Source organism: Tamandua tetradactyla, chromosome 9 (genome assembly GCF_023851605.1).
Source record: "Tamandua tetradactyla isolate mTamTet1 chromosome 9, mTamTet1.pri, whole genome shotgun sequence".
Lineage (NCBI taxonomy): Eukaryota > Metazoa > Chordata > Mammalia > Pilosa > Myrmecophagidae > Tamandua > Tamandua tetradactyla.
The window spans coordinates 86,971,402-86,993,780 of record NC_135335.1 but is presented as its reverse complement, the minus strand read 5'-3'; the positions used below and the strand labels follow the sequence as shown (position 1 = coordinate 86,993,780).

At 35.4% G+C, this 22,379-nt stretch overlaps 1 protein-coding gene across 11 annotated transcripts in view; it reads left to right on the top strand.

Annotated features, from left to right (window-relative positions):
* Positions 1–22,379, top strand: part of CPLANE1 (ciliogenesis and planar polarity effector complex subunit 1) — a 232,391-nt gene that overhangs the window by 118,033 nt on the left and 91,979 nt on the right. For all 11 annotated transcript variants that reach the window (XR_013157933.1, XM_077116986.1, XM_077116987.1 and 8 more), the window contains 5 exons: positions 6,089–6,198; positions 6,357–6,515; positions 6,613–6,721; positions 16,826–17,126; positions 18,137–19,079. Coding sequence is in view for 10 of the 11 variants with exons in the window: in XM_077116986.1 (XP_076973101.1) it covers positions 6,089–6,198; positions 6,357–6,515; positions 6,613–6,721; positions 16,826–17,126; positions 18,137–19,079 (1,622 nt within the window). In the remaining variant the exon portion in view is untranslated. The remainder of the gene's footprint in view (positions 1–6,088; positions 6,199–6,356; positions 6,516–6,612; positions 6,722–16,825; positions 17,127–18,136; positions 19,080–22,379) is intronic.

The following is a 22,379-nucleotide window of genomic DNA, read 5'->3' as shown; positions in this document are numbered from 1 at the left end:
AAGGTTGGGAAAAGATATTTCATGCAAATAACAACCAGAAAAGAGCAAGAGTAGCTGTACTAATATCCCACAAAGTAGACTTCAAATGTAGAACAGTTAAAAGAGACAATGAAGGATACTATCTACTAATAAAAGGAACAATTAAACAAGAAGACATAACAATCATAAGTATTTACGCACCGAATCAGAATGCCCCAAAATACGTGAGGCAAACACTGAAAATACTGAAAAGGGAAATAGACACATATACCATAATAGTTGGAGACTTCAATTCCCCACTCTCATCAATGGACAGAACATCTAGACAGAGGATCGATAAAGAAACAGAGAATTTGAATATTACAATAAATGAGCTAGACTTAACAGACATTTATAGGACATTACACCCCACAACAGCAGGAAACACCTTTTTTCTCAAGTGCTCATGGATCATTCTCAAAAATAGACCATATGCTGGGTCACAAAGCAAGTCTCAACAAATTTAAAAAGATTGAAATCATACACAACACTTTCTCGGATCATAAAGGAATGAAGTTGGAAATCCATAATAGGCAGAGTGCCAGAAAATTCACAAATATGTGGAGGCTCAACAACACACTCTTAAACAACCAGTGGGTCAAGGAAGAAATTACAAGAGAAATTAGTAAATATCTCGAGGCAAATGAAAATGAAAACACAACATATCAAAACTTATGGGATGCAGCAAAGGCAGTGCTAAGAGGGAAATTTGTTGCCTTAAATGCCTATATGAAAAAAGAAGAAAGGGCAAAAATTCGGGAATTAACTGTCCACTTGGAAGAACTGGAGAAAGAACAGCAAACTAACCCCAAAGCAAGCAAAAGAAAAGAAATAACAAAGATTAGAGCAGAAATAAATGAAATTGAGAACATGAAAGCAATAGAGAAAATCAATAAGACCAGAAGTTGGTTTTATGAGAAAATCAACAAGATTGATGGGCCCTTAGCAAGATTGACAAAAAGAAGAAGAGAGAGGACGCAAATAAATAAGATCAGAAATGGAAGAGGAGACATAACCACTGACCTCACAGAAATAAAGGAGGTAATAACAGGATACTATGGACAACTTTATGCTAATAAATACAACAATGTAGATGAAATGGACAGGTTCCTTGAAAAGCATGAACAACCAACTTTGACTCAAGAAGAAATAATGACCTCAACAAACCAATCACAAGTAAAGAAATGAAATCAATCATTCAAAAGCTTCCCAAAAAGAAAAGTCCAGGACCAGACGGCTTCACATGTGAATTCTACCAAACATTCCAGAAAGAATTAGTACCAACCCTGCTCAAACTCTTCAAAAAATTGAAGTGGAGGGAAAGCTACCTAATTCATTCTATGAAGCCAACATCACCCTCATACCAAAACCAGGCAAAGATATTACAAAAAAAGAAAACTACAGACCAATCTCTCTAATGAATATAGATGCACAAACCCTCAACAAAATTCTAGCAAATCAAATCCAGCAACATATTAAAAGAATTATACATCATGACCAAGTAGGATTCATCCCAGGTATGCAAGGATGGTTCAACATAAGAAAATCAATTAATGTAATACACCATATCAACAAATCAAAGCAGAAAAAGCACATGATCATCTCAGTGGATGCAGAGAAGGCATTTGACAAAATTCAACATCCTTTCCTCTTGAAAACACTTCAAAGGATAGGAAAAGAAGGGAACTTCCTGAATATGATAAAGGGAATATATGAAAAACCCACAGCTAACATCATCCTCAATGGGGAAAAACTGAAAACATTCCCCCTAAGATCAACAACAAGACAAAGATGTCCACTGTCACCACTGTTATTCAACATTGTGTTGGACATTCTAGCCAGAGCAATTAGACAAGAAAAAGAAATACAAAGCATCAAAATTGGAAACAAAGAAGTAAAACTCTCACTGTTTGCAGATGATATGATCCTATATGTCTAAAACCCCGAAAAATCCACAGCAAAACTACTAGAGCTAATAAATGAGTACAGCAAAGTGGCAGGTTACCAGATCAACATTCAAAAATCTGTAGTGTTTCTATACACAAGTGATAAACAATCTGAGGTGGAAATCAAGCAAAGAATTCCATTTACGATTGCAACCAAAAGAATAAAATATTTAGGAATAAATTTAACTAAAGAGACAAAAGACCTATACAAAGAAAACTACAAGAAAGTATTAAAAGAAATCACAGAAGACCTAAGTAGATGGAAGGGCATACCATGTTCATGGATTGGAAGACTAAATACAGTTAAGATATCGATTCTCTCATCTGTGGACATTTGATCTTTGATAAGGCAGTCAAGCCAACTCACCTGGGACAGAACAGTCTCTTCAACAAATGGTGCCTAGAGAACTGGATATCCATATGCAAAAGAATGAAAGAGGACCCGTATCTCACACCCTATACAAAAGTTAACTCAAAATGGATCAAAGATCTAAACATCAGGTCTAAGACCATAAAACAGTTAGAGGAAGATGTAGGGAAATATCTTACAAATCTTATAATTGGAGGTGGTTTTATAGAACTTACAGCTAAAGCAGAACACTGAAGAAAGAAAGAAAGAAAGAAATGGGAGCTTCTCAAAATTAAACACTCTTATGCATCAAAGAACTTCATCAAGAAAGTAAGAAGAGGGCGGGCCATGGTGGCTCAGCAGGCAAGGATGCTTGCCTGCCATGCCAGAGGGCCCGGGCTCGATTCCCGGTGCCTTCCCATGTTAAAAAAAAAAAAAAAGAAAGTAAAAAGACAGCCTACACAATGGGAGACAATATTTGGAAATGACATATCAGATAAAGGTCTAGTATACAGAATTTATAAAGAGATAGTTCAACTCAACAACAAAAAGACAGCTAATCCAATTACAAAATGGGAAAAAGACTTGAACAGACCTCTCAGAAGAGGAAATACAAATGGCCAAAAGGCACATGAAGAGATGCTCAATGTCCCTGGCCATTAAAGAAATGCAAATCAAAACCACAATGAGATATCATCTCACACCCACCAGAATGGCCATTATCAACAAAACAGAAAATGACAAGTGCTGGAGAGGATGTGGAGAAAGATGCACACTTATCCATTGTTGGTGGGAATGTCAAATGGTGCAACCACTGTGGAAAGGAGTTTGGCGGTTCCTCAAAAAGCTGAATATAGAATTGCCATATGACCCCGCAATACCATTGCTAGGTATCTACTCAGAAGACATGAGGTCAAGGATACAAACAGACGTTTGCACACCAATGTTTATAGCAGCGTTATTTACAATTGCAAGGGGATGGAAACAGCCAAAATGTCCATCAACAGATGAGTGGCTAAACAAACTGTGGTATATACATACGATGGAATATTATGCAGCTCTAAGACAGAATAAGCTTATGAACTATGTAACAACATGGATGGACCTTGAGAACATTATGCTGAGTGAGACTAGCCAAAAACTAAAGGACAAATACTGTATGGTCTCACTGATATGAACTGACATTAGTGAATAAACTTGGAATATGTCATTGGTAACAGAGACCATCAGGAGATAGAAATAGGGTAAGATATTGGGTAATTGGAGCTGAAGGGATACAGACTGTGCAACAGGACTGGATACAAAAACTCAGTAATGGACAGCACAATACTGCCTAACTGTAATATAATTATGTTAAAACACTGAATGAAGCTGCATGTGAGAATGATAGAGGGAGGAGGGCTGGTGACATAAATGAAATCAGAAAGAAAGATAGATGGTAAAGATTAAGTTGGTATAATCTAGGAATGCCTGGAGTGTATAATAATACTGAAATGTACAAGGTATAATTTTAAAAATGTTTTTGCATGAGGAAGAACAAAGGAATGTCATTATTGCATGGTACTGAAAATAGATGGTAATTAATATTTTAAAATGTCACTTCTGTGTGAGACTAAAGCAAAAAATGTTTATTAATTACAAAATTTATATTTTGACTAGTGCATTTCCTAATATAACTTATGTAGATAGTTTGATTGAACGCCATAAATACTTGGAATCTCAGATAGGACATGAGATTTTGCTGGTTTGTCCAGAGGGATGCCCCGATGAATCCCTGAGTGAGTCGATCAGTGAATGGAATAGTATCTGCAAAGCCCCCTTCAGGGAACGGTGAGAACGGGGAGAAATTCAACTTCCCCAAGTTGAATTCTTGATATTCTCACAAGCAGTGTGTACAACCAAAGCTATAGGCAGAGCCCCCAGTCTTGGGGTTTGTTCATCTGAAACTTAACCCCGCAAAGGATAGGTCAAGTCTACTTAAAATTTAGGCCTAAGAGTCACCCCCAAGAGAGCTCATTTATTGCTCAGATGTGGCCCCTCTCTCCAGCCAACACAATGAGCAGTCTCACCACCCTACCCCTCTCTATGTGGGACATGACTCCCAGGGGTGTGGACCTTCCCGGCAACGTGGGACAGAGATCTTGGAATGAACGGAGACTCAGCATCAAGGGATTGAGAAAAACCCTAGAATGAGCTGAGCCTCAGCATCAAGAAATTGAGAAAACCTTCTCAACCAAAAGGGGGAAGAGTGAAATGAGACAAAGTGTCAACGGCTGAGAGATTCCAAACGGAGTCAAGAGGTTATCCTGGAGGTTATTCTTACGCATTAAGTAGATATCACCTTGTTAGTCAAGATGTAAAGGAGAGGCTGGAGGGAACTGCCTGAAAATGTAGAGCTGTGTTCCAGTAGCCATGTTTCTTGAAGATGACTATATAATGATATAGCTTTCACAATGTGACTGTGTGATTGTGAAAACCTTGTGTCTGATGCTCCTTTTATCTACCTTTTCAACAAACGAGTTGACCATGTGGAATAAAAATAAATAATAAGGGAACAAATGTTAAAATAAATTTAGTTTGAAATGCTAGTGATCAATGAAAGGGAGGGGTAAGAGGTATGGTATGTATAAAATTTTTTTTCTGTTTTTGTTTTATTTTTTTTCTGAATAGAGGCAAATGTTCCAAGAAGTGATCCTGATGATGAATATGCAATTATGTGATGCTGATGTGAATTACTGATTACATATGTAGAACAGAATGATCAAAATAGGAATGTCTGCGTTTGCTTGGTGTTTTTTGGTATTTAAAAAAATAAAATAAAATATATACAGAGCAAAGAAAGAAAAAAGCAATAGTTTTCAAAGTACTCTTCAACAAGTAGTTATAGGACTGATCCTAGAGTTTGTCATATACTGCCATAAGATCCTCTCAAATTTTTCCTTGTAGTTGCTCCAGAATTTAGGAGGCTAGAAGGAATAAATATTATTTTTATCACCACAAATGACTTTTTTTCTTTTTTCTGTGAAAAATAACATATATTTAAAAAGCAATAAATTTCAAAGCATATCACAACAGTTGTAGAGTATATTTCAGAGTTTGACATGGGTTATAATTCCATAATTTTTGGTTTTTTACTCCTAGCTGTTCTAAGATACTGGAAACTAAAAGAGATATTAATTCAGTGATCCAGCAATCATATTCATTTGTTAAATACTGTCTTCTCTGTATGACTCCACCATCATCTTTGATGTCTCTATCCCTCTCTTTAAGGGGTGTTTGGGCAATGGCCATTCTAACGTTTTCATGTTGGAAGGGTCTGTCAATAATATGGGATTCTGTCAATAATTTGGGGTAGGGAGATGGAACTATCTGTTGTTCTGGAGAGTCTGACTGTCTAGATTTCAGGACTTGCAGATAATTGTTTTTAATGTTAAAAAGTTTAAAACTTAAGTGCTTATCAGAATGTGTTACCTAATAAATTAACTTACAATAGAACAATATAAATTAGAACTCTATGTATTGATTTTGTAAAATAACCAAAAGATAATGTTAAGTTATACAACAAATGTAACTCATAAGTGAGTAGAGTAAGTTTATCAATGTATATAGAATTCTGGAAGAATCTATATGACTTTAATAAGATGTTTACAATAAACATGTGGTTTCTTTTATAATCAAATAAAGATACTTATTTTTGAAAAAGTAATCAGTTGAGGTAGGTATATTATCATACACAGTCATACAGTTTTATTTCATATTTGTATTCCTCATTCAGGTTGTTTCAGAGAACTTTGTGCTTTGTGTTGGATGCTGCATATCCGTGAAAAGTTATCCTATAGTTGCAGGCAATATCAAAAAGCAAGAGAAAATGTTGGGGAAAAAAAGGTATTTACCTGCGCAAGAATAAGAAAAATGAAAAACTTTAATTTGGAAATTTTTGCTTAAGTGGAAATTTTACTCTTTGTAGCAGATTTTGTCTTTTATCTCATTCTGGCCTGTCAATCTAAACTGAAAAGGAAATAAATTTTTCAATGTCCATTTAGGACTTTGAAGTGGAGTTTGAGTCTTGTATGGTTGAACACTGCCTCAATGCAGTGGAATGGGCTTATAGAATGCTTCCTTTCTGTCGATTTTTGAATACTGAAGAACTTATTCAAGATATAATTTTGAGCCTCATTGGAGAGTTGCCACCGAATAACAAGGTAATGTTATTACATATGAAAATAAACTAAATCGAAATAAGAGATTGTATTTTTATGTTATGCTACTCATAAAATTTATTTTTTAATTTTTCTGAAGGTAGCAGAAATTTTCATTAAAGCATTTCCGAATCCTGAGGACATAAGGGTTTCTTTAAGAGAAAAATATTACTCTCTTCAACAGAGACTCAGACACTGTGTTGTGAAAGGTATTGTCATTTTTTAGATATCAAATATATAAATTACTGAAGATTCTCATTTTTTATAGTTGCTGTTTGCATGATATATGTTTTTCTATTTGTTGATTTTCAGTCTGCTTTTTTGAATCTAAAATGTATCTTCATTAGATAGCAAATAGTTGGATTTTGTTTTTTTGTAATCTAATATAGCTATCTCTGCCTTTTGATTGGATTGTTTAATTCCCATTTAATGTTATTGTGGATATAACTAGATTTATGTCTGCCATTTTATTTTGTCTCATGTTTCATTTCTTTTTGATATCCCTTACTGCTTTCTTTTGTATTACGTGAATGTTTTCTAATGTAGCACTTTAATTTCTTTAATGATTTTTTCATTTTTAAATTATTTTTTGTTGTTATTTCCTTAATGGTTCCTCCAGGATCTACCATATACACCTTAACTTATCAGAAGCAGCTTCAAATTTATACGAACTTAATTCCCCTGATATATAGATATGTTACACCTGTATAGCTCTATTTCCTTCTGTTCCTTTTTTGGTGGCATTGTAATACATATTACATCTATAAATATTATAAACTTAATACGTTGTTGTAATTCTTACTTTATATAAATTTTGCATCTTTTTTTTTTTTTTTAATTTTTTTTACATGGGCAGGCACCAGGAATCAAACCCAGGTCCTCTGGAATCGCAGGCAAGCATTCTTGCCTGCTGAGCCACCGTGGCCCACAAATTTTGCATCTTTTAATGAAGCTGAGAAAAGGAGATTAAATATATATTTATAGTTTTGTAATATTTTATCTCTTCTGGTTCTTTTTCTTTGTTCTTATGGATTCAAATTCCCTTCCAGGTTTGTTTCCTTAGCCCAGTACAGCTTTGCTCCCACCCATCTGCTTTGTGCTGTAGTAGCAAATATATTACATTTCTACATATGTATTTCTATTGTACTGAACAATAAAATATATATATATAGTTTTATGCAATTGCTCTTCAAATTAATTAGAGAAGAAAATATGAAAAATATGCATTTATTTTGTCTTATAATTATATACTTACCTTCACTGATGACCTTTTTTTTTTCCATGTGGATTTGAATTACCTTTGGGGACATTTGCTTTAAGCCTAAAGAACATCCTTTGTATTTCTTGTATGACAAGTCTACTAGCAACAAATTATCTTAGTTATTTTTTTTATCTAACAGTATCTTTATTTCACCTTCATTTTTGTTGTTGGATGTTGGTTTCTTGGTTGATAGTATTTTTTTTGAGTACTTTGAATATATTGTCCCATTGTCTCTGGCCTCCATGTTTTCTGCTGAGAAATTAACTGATAATGTTTCTGGTTTCTTTTTTAAGTGATGACTCATTTTTCTCTTGCAGCTTTCAAGCTTTTCTTCTTTTTGACTTTCAGCATTTTTTCTATGATGTGTCTTTTTGTGAATCTCTTTACATTTCTTACTTGGTGTTCTAGTTTGCTAGCTGCTGGAATGCAGTGTACCAGAAATGGAATGGCTTTTAAAAAGGGGAATTCAATAAGTTGCTAGTTTACAGTTCTAAGGCCAAGATAATGTCCCAATTAAAGCAAGTCCATAGAAATGTCCAATCAAAGGCATCCAGAGAAAGATACCTTGGTTCAAGAAGGCTGATAACTTTCAGGGTTTCTCTCTCAAGTGAGAAGGCATATGGCGAACATAGTCAGGGTTTCTCTCTCAGCTGGAAGGGCACATGGCGAACGTGGTGTCATCTGCTAGCTTTCTCTCCTGGCTTTCTGTTTCATGAAGCTCCCTGGGAGATATTTTCCTTCTTCATCTACAAAGTTTGCTGGCTGGTAGACTCTGCTTCTCATGGCTATGTCATTCTCTGCTCTCTCAGAGATCTCTCATTCTCCAAAATGTTTCCTCTTTTATAGGACTCCAGTAAACCAGTCAACACCCACCCAACTGGGTGAAGACATGCCTCCCCTAATCCAGTTTAACAACCATTCTTGATTGGGTTACATCTCCAGGGAGATGATCAAATTACATGCAGTGTTGAATAGGGATTCTTCTGCCTTTACAAAATGGGACTTTGATTAAAACGTGAGTTTTCAAGGGTACATACATCCTTTCAGACCAGCGCACTTGGAGTTAGCTGAGCTTCCTGCATGTATAGATTACTGTTTCGTGAATGAATTTGAGACTTTTCAGCCTTTATTTAGTCATTTGTTTTATTTCTTCTCTCTTCTGATAATCCCATTATATATATATGTTGATGTGCTTAATAATGTTTCATGTTTCTCTAATGCTCTGTTCATTTTTTTCTCTTTTCTTGAAATTGCTTAATTTCTGTCAGTCTAGCTTCATGTTTCCTAATTCTTTCTTCTGACAGTTCATCTCTTCTATTGAATCTCTGTAGTGAATTTTCCATTTCAGTTGTTTTACTTTTCAATTCCAGAATTAGTATTTGATTCTTTTTAAACAATTACTATCTCTGTATTGGTGCTCTCTATTTTTCACAGCATTATCATCATACCTTCCTTTACTTTTTTAATCATGGTTTTCTGTAGTTATTTGAACATATCTATTACCACTACTTTGAAGACTTTGTCTGTTAAAACTGAGAACTGGCTGCTGTCACAAGCAACTTCTGTTGCTTACATTTTTCCAGTGTATGGATCATGCTGCTCTGTTTCTTTGTATATCATGTGACCTTTTGTTGAAACTTATATATTGTAGATAATATAGCAATTCTGGAAACTGGTTCCTACCCTCTTCCCATTGTTTATTACTGCTATTTTCTTGTTTACTTATTTAATGACTGGTTAGATTATTTTAGTGGAGTCTGTGCCTCCTTTCCTCCTTCAATGTCAAGTGTCTGATGTTTTCCCTCTGTGGGTACAGCCTTGGGTATGCTGATAGTCAGTCACCCTGGAGTGACTGTGGTTTTTGTAGGACCCTTTCCCTGATTTGTACCCTGTTATTAAACTCCAGTAAATACTGACTGATTGCTCTGTATTGTGTTGTACATAAACAGCGTTCACTATTTTATACAGTTTCATATTTTATCTTCTAACTTTCATTCTAGTAATATACACAACCCACACTTCCCCTTTCATCTGCATTCACATATATAATAAAGCAGTGTTACTTATAGTCACAGTAATGTGACCACCAACCATTTCCAAACCTTTCAAGTCAAGCTACATAGAAATTCTATACACATTAAGCATCAGTTCCCATTTCTCTACCCCAGTCTGTCCTCTGGTAACATATATTCTATATTCTAACTGCATGTTTGGAGTATGTTGTACTTCTTGGACATGGAGATCAATGCCTTTGATTTAGAGTTGGGATATTCTCAGGCATTATATTCTCAAATATTCCTTCTGCCCCTTTTCACTTCTCTTCTCCCTCTGAGACACCCATGATGCAATTGTTTGTATGCTTCATGTTGTCAGTCATTTCCCAGGGACCCTGCTCAATATTTACCATTCTTTTTGCTATCCATTCTTTTGTCTGTTTAATTCATATGCTGTGTGTTCCAGCTCACCGAGTATCCTTTCTTCTGCCTGTTCAAATGCTGTTGTATGCATCTAATGTATTTTTGTGTGTGTGTGTGTGTGGTGAAATGCAGATTCAGGTTAATTCTTTTTTTTTTTTTAAACATAAGAACATACAAACACAAACATTCTTAATATATAAGCATTCCATTCTTGGCATATAATCAGTGACTCACAATATCATCACATAGTTGTATACTCATCACCATGATCATTTCCTAGAACATTTGCATCACTCCAGAAAAAGAAATGAAAAGAAAAAAAACATACATACCATACCCCTTGCCCCTCCATCTCATTGACTGCTGTTATTTCCATCTATCCAATGTATTTTAGTCTTTGTTTCCCCTGTTGTTTTCTATATCCCTTACCACTCCCTTTCATTGATCACTAGCATTTCAATCTACTAAAATTATTTTAACATTTGTTCCCCATATTATTTATTTATTTTCAATCCATATGTTTTACTCATCTGTCCATGCCGTAGATAAAAGGACCATCAGACACAAGGTTTTCACAATCACACAGTCACATTGTGAAAGCTATCATATACAATCATCTTCAAGAAATCATGGCTACTGGAACAAAGCCCTACATTTACAGGCACTTCCCTCTAGACTCTCTAATATGCCTTAAACTAATAAGGTGATATCTATATAATGCATAAGAATAACCTCCAGGATAACCTCTCGACTCTGAAATATCTCAACCATTGACACTTTATTTTGTCTCATTTCTCTCTTTCCTCTTTTGGTTGAGAAGATTTTCTCAGTCCCTTGATGTTGAGTCCCAGCTCTTTCTAGGATTTCTCTCCCACACTGCCAGGAAGGTTTACACCCCTGGGAGTCATGTCCCACGTAGAGAAGGGGAGACATCTAATGTATTTCAACTTCAGTTCTTATGCCTTTCATTTCCATAAGTTCTGTTTTTTTTCTTTGCATACTTTCCAATTCTTTTTTATACTCACCCAGTGTCTTCATAATTTACTTCATCTCTTCAGGCACCTTTTTAAATTGATTTTGGACATTTGTTTGAATATCTTTTAGTAGTTTTTCCAATTTTTTATCTCCTTCAGCATTTTTGTTTGTTTCTTTGACTGGACCATATCTCCCTGTTTCTTAATATGGCTTATTATTTTTTGCTGATGTCTGGCATTGAATTTTAATGGTAAATGGTAAACTGGTCCATTTACTCTGAAAGTCAGATTCTCTATCTTGTCAAAACTTTTGTTGTTGATTGTGTTGGATTAATGCTCTTTTTAAACACTTGGTTCATCAGTATTACCCAGTCAGTGCTGGGCCTGGGACCCATGGAGGACACCTATTCAACATTACCTTGGGGAGGAAGTTAGGTAAAGATGCCAAAAAGCCTTTAATTCTGCTCCCCAAGGGTGCACTTTTCTGCTCTGCTCAGCATATGGCCAAGGATATTAACACTGATATTATTCTGATGTAAGATCTTTGTTTTGTAGACAGAGTACTCAGCTGATTAAGAAAAACTTTTTTTAAAAGCTTCACATTAAGAGCAAAGTAACAATCCACATTTTTTTTTTTTAACATGGGCAGGCATAGGAATTGAACCCTGGTCTCCGGCATGGCAGGCAGGAACTCTGCCTGCTGAGCCACCGTGTCTGCCCAATCCACGTTATTTTAATAGGAAGAAAACTAAACTTTAGTTTTCTGTGAATACCCAGCTTTCATATCTTCTGGGCATATACCAAGTAATGGATTGCCAGATCGGGAGGCAACTCTGTACTTAGCTTTCTCATCTACCACCCTATTATTAACACCTTGTAGTATTGAGGTACATTTGTTCTCATTTTCTTATATTTATATAATTTATATAATTAATCACCATCACTGTTCACTCTGTGTTTGGCTAAATTACACAGTCCCAGTTTTTATCTTCTAGCTTTACTTCTGGTGACATATCCAACTCTAGCTTTCCTCTTTCAACCATATTCATACTCAACTTTGTTAATTACAGTTATAGTTATTGTGCTACCATCACACAATATTATGCTAGCCATTTCAGATCCTTTAGAATCAACCTTATTGAACATACTCTACTCATTAAACATTGATTGCCCAATCCCTGCCTTTTTTCTATCTCCTGATAACCTATGCTTCCCACTGTAATTCTCAGAATTTGCTCATTATAGTTAGTTCATATTGGTGATACTGTTCGGTATTTATCCTTTTGTTTCTGGCTTATGTTGTTCAACATAGTATCTTCAAGATTCATTCATATTGTGCCTCATGAATTCATTCCTTTCTGCAGCCACACAGTATCATGTATACACCACAGTTTGACCTTCCACTCATGAGTCTTTAGTTTCTCCAGTTGTTCAGTTAGGGCTTTGGTTTTAGCCTTTTCTTCTTTTAAATGTAGGGCTATTAATTTCCCTTTCAGCACTTGTTTGCTGCATTTCACAAAATTTTGGTATTTTTTTGTTCTCATTTTCATTCATCTTGAGATATTTTGTCTTTTCTCTTACACTTTCTTCTTTGACCCAGTGATTATTCAGGAGCATGTTGTTAAAGCTCCATATATGCATGAAATTTCTGGTTCTCCAGTTGTTATTGATTTCCAACTTCATTTCATTAAGATCAGAGGAAGTGCTATATATAATTTCAGTCTTTTTAAATGTTTTGAGACCTGCTTTGTTTTCTGCCATGAAATCTATCCTGGGTAATATTCCATGAGCATTTGAGAATATAATAGGATATACATTCTTCTATTAGGATTTATCCTGTTTGGAGTTTGTTGCTCTTCTTGGACATGTAGATTTGTATCTGTTTTAAGATTTGGGGTAATTTTGGACATTAATTCCTCAGATAATTTTTCTGCCACTTTCCCCTTTTCCTGTCCTTCTCAGTTTCCCATGATGAGTGTGTTGGTATACTTCATGTTGTCCCCCAGGTCCCTTAGGCTCTGCTTATTATTTTTTTTTTCTTCATTCCTTTCTTTATGTGCTCTTCTGACTGTATGGTTTCAATTGTCCTGTCTTCTAGTCACTTATTCTTTCTTCCGTCTGTTTGAATCAATTTTTAAACACCTTTAGTGCATTTTTATCATTGTTATTTTGTTTTTTGTTATTATGGATTCTGCTATCTTCCTTTTTAAACTTTCTATTTATTTTTATCCATAGTTTCCTTTAGCTCTTTGAATTATTTAGGAGATTTGACTACCATCTTTGATTAGTTGTTCCATTGTCTTTGCTTCCTCTGAAGTTTTAATTTTTTTCCCTTGAATGAGTTATTTCCTAACTTTTGTGTGTGTGTGTGTGTCTTTGTGTGTGGTTGTGATCTTTTGTTGATATCTGGGCATTTAACTGTTTGATGTGCTAACTCTGAAGTCAGTTTCTCCCTCTGGCTTAGGGTTTTGGTGTAGATAGGCTCTGTTTTAAGGGTCTTCAATGCTTGATCCACTATATATATTGAACCTTTGGAGCAAGCCATGTTTAACAGTTCAGATTTTCTCTGGTCTTCCTTCAAGGGCTTCTTGCCCAGGGCATGCATGGTAATTTTTTTTTTTTTTTTTAATTAACGGAAAAAAAGAAATTAACCCAACATTTAGAAATCATACCATTCTACATATGCAATCAGTAATTCTTAACATCATCACATAGATGCATGATCATCGTTTCTTAGTACATTTGCATCGGTTTAGAAGAACTAGCAACACAACAGAAAAAGATATAGAATGTTAATATAGAGAAAAAAAAATAAAAGTAATAATAATAGTAAAAAAAAAAAAAAAGACAAACAAACAACCAGACAGACAAAAACAAAAAAAAAACCAAAAACCTATAGCTCAGATGCAGCTTCATTCAGTGTTTTAACATGATTACTTTACAATTAGGTATTATTGTGCTGTCCATTTTTGAGTTTTTGTATCTAGTCCTGTTGCACAGTCTGTATCCCTTCAGCTCCAATTACCCATTATCTTACCCTGTTTCTAACTCCTGCTGGACTCTGTTACCAATGACATATTCCAAGTTTATTCTCAAATGTCGGTTCACATCAGTGGGACCATACAGTATTTGTCCTTTAGTTTTTGGCTAGACTCACTCAGCATAATGTTCTCTAGGTCCATCCATGTTATTACATGCTTCATAAGTTTATCCTGTCTTAAAGCTGCATAATATTCCATCGTATGTATATACCACAGTTTGTTTAGCCACTCGTCTGTTGATGGACATTTTGGCTGTTTCCATCTCCTTGCAATTGTAAATAACGCTGCTATAAACATTGGTGTGCAAATGTCCGTTTGTGTCTTTGCCCTTAAGTCCTTTGAGTAGATACCCAGCAATGGTATTGCTGGGTCGTATGGCAATTCTATATTCAGCTTTTTGAGGAACCGCCAAACTGCCTTCCACAGTGGTTGCACCATTTGACATTCCCACCAACAGTGGATAAGTGTACCTCTTTCTCCGCATCCTCTCCAGCACTTGTCATTTTCTGTTTTGTTGATAATGGCCATTCTGGTGGGTGTGAGATGATATCTCATTGTGGTTTTGATTTGCATTTCTCTAATGGCCAGGGACATTGAGCATCTCTTCATGTGCCTTTTGGCCATTTGTATTTCCTCCTCTGATAGGTGTCTGTTCAAGTCTTTTTCCCATTTTGTAATTGGGTTGGCTGTCTTTTTGTTGTTGAGATGAACAATCTCTTTATAAATTCTGGATACTAGACCTTTATCTGATATGTCATTTCCAAATATTGTCTCCCATTGTGTAGGCTGTCTTTCTACTTTCTTGATGAAGTTCTTTGATGCACAGAAGTGTTTAATTTTGAGGAGTTCCCATTTATTTATTTCCTCCTTCAGTGCTCTTGCTTTAGGTTTAAGGTCCATAAAACTGCCTCCAATTGTAAGATTCATAAGATATCTCCCTACATTTTCCTCTAACTGTTTTATGGTCTTAGACCTAATGTTTAGATCTTTAATCCATTTTGAGTTAACTTTTGTATAAGGTGTGAGATATGGGTCTTCTTTCATTCTTTTGCATATGGATATCCAGTTCTCTAGGCACCATTTATTGAAGAGACTGTTCTGTCCCAGGTGAGATGGCTTGACTGCCTTATCAAAGATCAAATGTCCATAGATGAGAGGGTCTATATCTGAGCACTCTATTCGATTCCATTGGTCGATATATCTATCTTTATGCCAATACCATGCTGTTTTGACCACTGTGGCTTCATAATATGCCTTAAAGTCAGGCAGCGCGAGACCTCCAGCTTTGTTTTTTTTCCTCAAGATGTTTTTAGCAATTCGGGGCACCCTGCCCTTCCAGATAAATTTGCTTATTGGTTTTTCTACTTCTGAAAAATAAGTTGTTGGGATTTTGATTGGTATTGCATTGAATCTGTAAATCAATTTAGGTAGGATTGACATCTTAACTATATTTAGTCTTCCAATCCATGAACACGGTATGCCCTTCCATCTATTTAGGTCTTCTGTGATTTCTTTTAGCAGTTTTTTGTAGTTTTCTTTATATAGGTTTTTTTGTCTCTTTAGTTAAATTTATTCCTAGGTATTTTATTCTTTTAGTTGCAATTGTAAATGGGATTCGTTTCTTGATTTCCCCCTCAGCTTGTTCATTACTAGTGTATAGAAATGCTACAGATTTTTGAATGTTGATCTTGTAAGCATGGTAATTTTTAAGATTGTTATGTGTAAGTGTTTCCCCTCCAGGAGAGGATTCACTTTCCTGATTTCCTCCTCCTGGGATCCTGAGTAGTTCTCTTTGTTATTATACAAATTTTCCTCCCTAGTGTCTGTGATTTTCTCAAGTCTCCCATGCTGTGAACCACCTTTTCACTTCAGCTTTCAGCCGTGGGTCTATCCTGCCTTACACAAATTCAACTCTCTTTTTATGAGGCTTTTCTGCTTCTAGTATCATCTGCATTAAGGAATCTTGACCCATGAATCCAGATATTTAAATATAGTTAGTGTTTAAATATACCCAATCCTTTGTTTAGGTGCACCTGCAATTAGAGTCTGGGCTTGAATGTGCACAGATTACAGTAATTCTGCTGCAGGTTACTCTGTTTCTGGGGGACCACTTTGTATGCTGACTGTTAACATACCTTCATGGTTCTAGAGCATTGCCACTGTGTTTCTTAAGCTGTATAGGATTGAGTGTGTGGAGGGGTCTGGACTGACAAGTTTGCATTGTTCTCCTACCTCTTTTTTGCATGTGTGGGGATTTTTTTTTTTCACTCAGTTCAGCCTTTCTACAACCTCTGTCGTCCTCCAGAATTGTGAGTTGAATCTGCCCTTTTAAGGGGAAACATTCCTGGTGGTGTCTTATACCATAGTCTTGATGATTGCCCTCCCTGTTATTATTCTTTACTAGATCCACTCTAGCTTTTTAAGTTCTCCCTTAAAATATAAACCATAGCTTCCTAATAAAGCTGAAGAAGCCATGATTGGCAAGAATGCTGGAATCAGCCTCAGCCTCAATCATCAGTAAAGTTTCGTGTCACCAGGAGGGACCAGGATTGGATTCTCTTTTGTCTGAGGTTTAAACATTTTAATGAATTATAAGACTTGTCATTCTGGTTTTTTTTAGGTCCCCAAACTGAGGAAGTGATGTCGGTTATCATGCATTCTATCCGTAAAGTGAGAGTGAAAGCCCTGAAGCGTGTGTGGAGAAATATAGGTCCTTTTGAGATGAATATATGGGAACCAATTGAAGAAGAAAAACCAGATGATGCTCCAGGTTTTGATAGGTTTTCCCTGGGAACTAGTTTCAGCAGGAGTACACTCACAGAACTGAGGAATTCTTTGGTTCACAGTGAAGCAGATACAGCAGATACTTTTTCTGAAGATTTATCAGTTGAAGAAAAAAGTAGGATACGTTTCTGTCAAAGGTACAATTGAGATTTCTTTGTAGCTAGGATTCCCTTCCTTGGGGGGAAAAATGTTTTAAAAATTTTCATGCAATTGATGAGCTGTTTTCTATTACCAGCAGCACTTATCATTTTACTATTAATATGGATAATCACCAACTTCTCTATTCATAAGAACATTAGGAGTATAAACTGAGACTGTATATTTGTAAATCCCTTTTAAATATTGTTGAAATGGGAAATAACTTGCCATATGAAATTATAAAATCAAATGAGTAGATAAAATTGTTGAGGCCACTGGAGGACTTTCAGTTCTTTTAGTAGTCTTTAGACCTAAATAGTTTGGGATTATAGGGTTGGCCATGTTATCTTTAAGGATTTCCAAGGAAGGAAATTGCACCTTAATCTTTGAAACTTGTCTGTAAATTGTTGGGAAGTTCTTGCTCATTTAGATAATAAGTTACTGTGATTTAAGTCTATTTCTTTCTTTATAATTCCATTATCTCCAATGGAATTTATTCTTCTCATGACTGAAAGATTATATGATCAACCATAATTTTTTTTACATGGCATAATCCAACTATTTCAAGTATCTACTTAAATCATATCTAATAGCATTATCAATGTTCTTGTTTCATAAAACTAGAAATCCCAACTAAGGTATGTATTGTTGGCTTGCATTTTCATTGATTTTGTATTTTTCATTTTGGATCCATTAAAGGACCTTCTTTTCAAAAAGAAGGTGTTTTATAGTGAAATTTCTATGAACATATTTTATTCTTTTTTTTAAATTTTATTCTCTTTTAACAAATATTCCTGTTTGATATTAATGTGTTCATAGTTCTGGGGAATCATAGAATGTTCAGCTCTTAAAAACCCTTAACTGTCATTTAATAGAGTCTAATTTAAAAGATAGTAATGAAGGCACAAAAAAATTATTGGAGATAATTTTTATTGTCAGTTCTACAATTAATTTTAAAGATTAAATGATTTTAATTTTTTTGTTTTTTTCAATTTCTTTTCTGCTACAGAAATGCTCCAGATCCCATGGAAGTTAAATTGATTGTCAAACCGAATCACAAAAAGAAAATACACAATCAGAAAGAAAATTCTGAAAGAAAGACAGATCATGAGAAGTCATCACAAAATGCAGTTCCTGTAATAGGTGTTTGGGAATTTGAACGTGATGATGATGAATATATTAAATTCCTTGATCTCTTCTTGAGTTATGTTCTTGAAAGAGACCTCCTTAGTTCTAGTGATCCTGGTATTCCATTTCTAACCAGTTTTTCTGCACATCTTAGAGAACATGAACTTAATTCTTTACTTTTTGACATACATACAACATTAAAAAGACGTCACGTAAAAACCAAAAGCCAGAATGTGTTTAGAGCTGGCTCTTGCTTTGTTGTTGCTCCTGAGTCATATGAATCTGAAAACTCATCCTCTTTAAACAATGAATGTGCCATAAGTTTAGAAAACCTGGTACTTCCAGCTTCAGTAATGATTAATCAAGGCATCAGACCTTTTGTAAAGAACTCTTTGAATGAAGATAATAAAAATGAAGGAAAGGGTGGATTGTTTGGTTTGAAACAAAAGTCAATTTACAGAATCCAAGATGATAGTCGAGAGAAATCACTAAGCCACAGATTGCCGAACCACAATTTTTGGACTCCTAAGCCTATTAAAACAAAAAAATGTATTTTCAAAGCAATTCAAAGCAGTGATATTAACCCTCAAGAAGATCTTCCTCAAGTACTAAATAACACATATGGCAATATAGGAAGACTGCTGGAATGGATGATAAGATGGTCTGATAGAAGACTACTCTGTGATTCTAGTATCACTGAGTCATCCTGTGAGTACAGTCCAGTAATTCGTGTAAAGACCTCTACAGCTGCCATTCTTACATCCTTATGGCTTTTGGAACAACCCTATTTTGCTGCACATAAAGCAAAACGTGCCATTATTAATGTAGGTATATGAGTTGTTTTTTGCATAGAAGTGTGTATTGTCTTAAATTAAAACCATATATGTATTTCACTTTTTATTAGAGAATTAGTAACTGGAAGTTAATTACAATATTGGTTATAATCTTTATTACTTCATATTTGTTTTGTTAGGTGCTTCCTTTAATTTTTGTTAAACCTTAATTAAGGTATAGGGTTTTTTAATTTTTGAAATTTATTTTGTACGCTGTGTGTGTGTGTGGGGGGGGTCATATTTCATTCTTTTTACACGTGAATATCCCATTGTTGTAGCACCATTTGTTGAATTTTTATTTTTGAAGTGCGTGGGCCGGGAATTGAACCGAGGTTTCCCACAGCTTCTTTTAATTCTTAAAAAAATAATCTCTGAGAGTGACGGTACTTTCAGAGAGGCTGTGAGGTTTTGGGGTTTTATGTGTGTTTATAAGGAAGACAAAGGGAAAAAGATAATTCTAAGTGAGTTTTAAAGTAGTATTACATTTATATTACTTGTGTTGAGTTTTAGGTTTTGGTTCACATGAAGAACTAGGCACCTATTCAGTTTTCATCAGTGGTGTCAGCAGAGGACCATCTTTCACATGTTCTCTGTCGAGAAGAGTTTGGAGAACCAAACTTATAAAGGTAGAAGGGTGTTAGAAGAGGAGTTCATGCTTATTAGTTATTCTTTCTTTTCTCTGATCAATGACAAGTAGCAGACTTTCTTTTAATTTAACTGTTTGAGAGAGCAACTATTTTTTTGCTGTTGTAACTCAAAACAAAACAAAAGATAGAGATGACTTGTTTTAGTTTGTTAAAGCTGCCAGAGTGCAGTGTAGCAGAAATGGAATGGCTTTTATAAAGGGAATTTATTAATTCCCTTTACAGTTCTAAGGCCATGAAAATGTCCAAATTAAGGCACCCAGAAAAAGATACCTTAACTCCAAAAAAAGCACCTATGATGTTTGGCTTACTCTCAGCTAGGAGGGCACATGGGAACTTCTGCTGGCTTTTTTCCTCCTTGCTTCTTGTTTCATGAAGCTTTTCCAGGGAGGCATTTTCCTTCTTCATCTCCAAAGGTCTCTGGCTGTGTGGACTCTGTTGGCTCTGAAGCTTTCTCTAAAATGGTTCCCTCTTAAAGGACTCCAGTAAGCAACACCACCTTAAATGGATAGAAACCCAGCTCCATGGGAACCATCTAATCCAAAGTTACAACCCACAGTTGGATGTGCCACTTCTCCATGGAAACAATAAAAAAGATCCCACCCAGCAATATTGAATGAGGATTAAAGAACATGGCTTTTCTGGGGTATATGACAGTTTCAAAGCAAACGAGCAAGTGGTTTCTGTTGTAACTGAAAAAACAAAACAAAAGATGGGGATGATTTTCTTGGACGAATATCTTTATTTTCTTCCACCAGATTATAGTAAAATAGTTGGGGCAGGGACTTTCATCATATTTGGAGTATTTCAGTATTTTTCTACTTTAAAATGTCATTCTGTGGTAGTTTGTTCTAGGTTGAAGTATGTAGTGTGTGTGTATGATTTTGTTTTATTGTGGGTTTTAACATTTTTTATTGTATAGTATAACCTACATACAAAGCAAAGTAATAAAAAAGCAATAGTTTTCAAAGCACTCTTCAACAAGTGGTTACAGGACACATCCCAGAGTTTGTCATGGGCTACCATATGATCCTCTCATATTTTTGTTCTAGCTACACCAGAATATAGGATGTTAGCAAGCTTTAATACTTTTTTATCATCACAATCAACTTTTTTTACTTCTTTTTTTGTGAAAAATAATATATACATACAAAAAAGCTATAAATTTCAAAGCATAGCACCACAATTAGTTGTAGAACATATTTCAAACTTTGACATGGGTTACAATTTCACAATTTTATGTTTTACTTCTATCTGCTCTAAAATACTGGAGACTAAAAGAGGTACCAGTTTATTGATTCAGCATTTATATTCATTTGTTAAATCCTATCTTCTCTGTATAATTCCACCATCACCTTTGATCTTTCCATACCTCTCTTTGGGGCTGTTTGGGCTATGGCAATTCTAAATTTTTGAATTTGGAAGGGGCCTGTCTCTCATATGGGGTAGGGAGGTAGAACTATCTGATGTTCTAGAGAGGCTGGGCTAGGTTTTCAGAACTTATCTGGACCACAGGGACCCATCTGGAGGTAGGTTTCTGGCAAGCTATTCTAGTACCTGGAACTCTTGTGGAGTCTTATAAATTGCCCTAGGTGTTCTTTAGGATTGGCTGGAATGGTTCTGGTTGGGGGTTGGCAGGTTATGATAGGTAGCAAGGTCTACCTAAAGCTTGCGTAAGGGCAACCTCCAGAGTAGTCTGTCGGTTCTATTTGAACTCTCTCTGCCACTGATACTTATTAATTACACTTCTTTTCCCCCATTTGGTCAGGATGGAATTGTTGATCCCACTGTGCCAGGTCTGGATTCATCCCTGGTAGTCCTCTCCCATGTCACCAGGGAGACTTTCACTCCTGAATGTCATGTCCCACATAGTGGGGAGGGAAATAATTTCATTTGCAGAGTTGGGCCTAGAGAGACTGAGGCCACATCTGAGCAACAACACATGTCCTCCAGAAGTAACTCTTAGGCATTAGCTTAGGTAGTCTAAGCTTCTCTGCTACTTACATAAGCTTCACAAGAGTAAGCCTCATCATTGATGGCATGGTCTATTGATTTGTTTGTTCCTAAAGTTTGACACAATACCAGGGGATTCCCTGATGGTAAGGTTTAATAGTTCCATGTTCTTTCTCCCCTCCCTCAGGGTGCTTTGCCAGTACTTTATCTGCTTAATATACTCTAGGATGTTTCTAGGCATTACAATAACCTATACAGGATTAAAGCACCTCTTTCTCATTCTGTGCTCCTTGTGTTTCATTTGTTCAAATAAGCTATACAGATAGGTTAAATTAGATTGTGCACTACAGAAAATTTCAGTTCCAGATCAAATAAACCTTTCTTCCATTGGTCTCAAAGAGGATGTGTGGTTCTAAAATAAAGACACTGTCTTCCTTACCCCTATGTTCTGAATTACTTTAACCCCAACCTGTTCAGCTTTGTTCTTATCTCTAAATATCAGGTTATATATATAAAACAGCCTCTCAAAATCCAGAAATAATAATCACTACTCTGGACTTAATATATCTGCTCTAAAATCTTGCAATCAGGCCCCTGTTTTCTTATAAACATTTTCTAAAGGTGACCATACCATTGATGTTCTTTTCTTTCTTATTTTGTCTCACCAAATGTCCCACATGTTCATTCACATCAT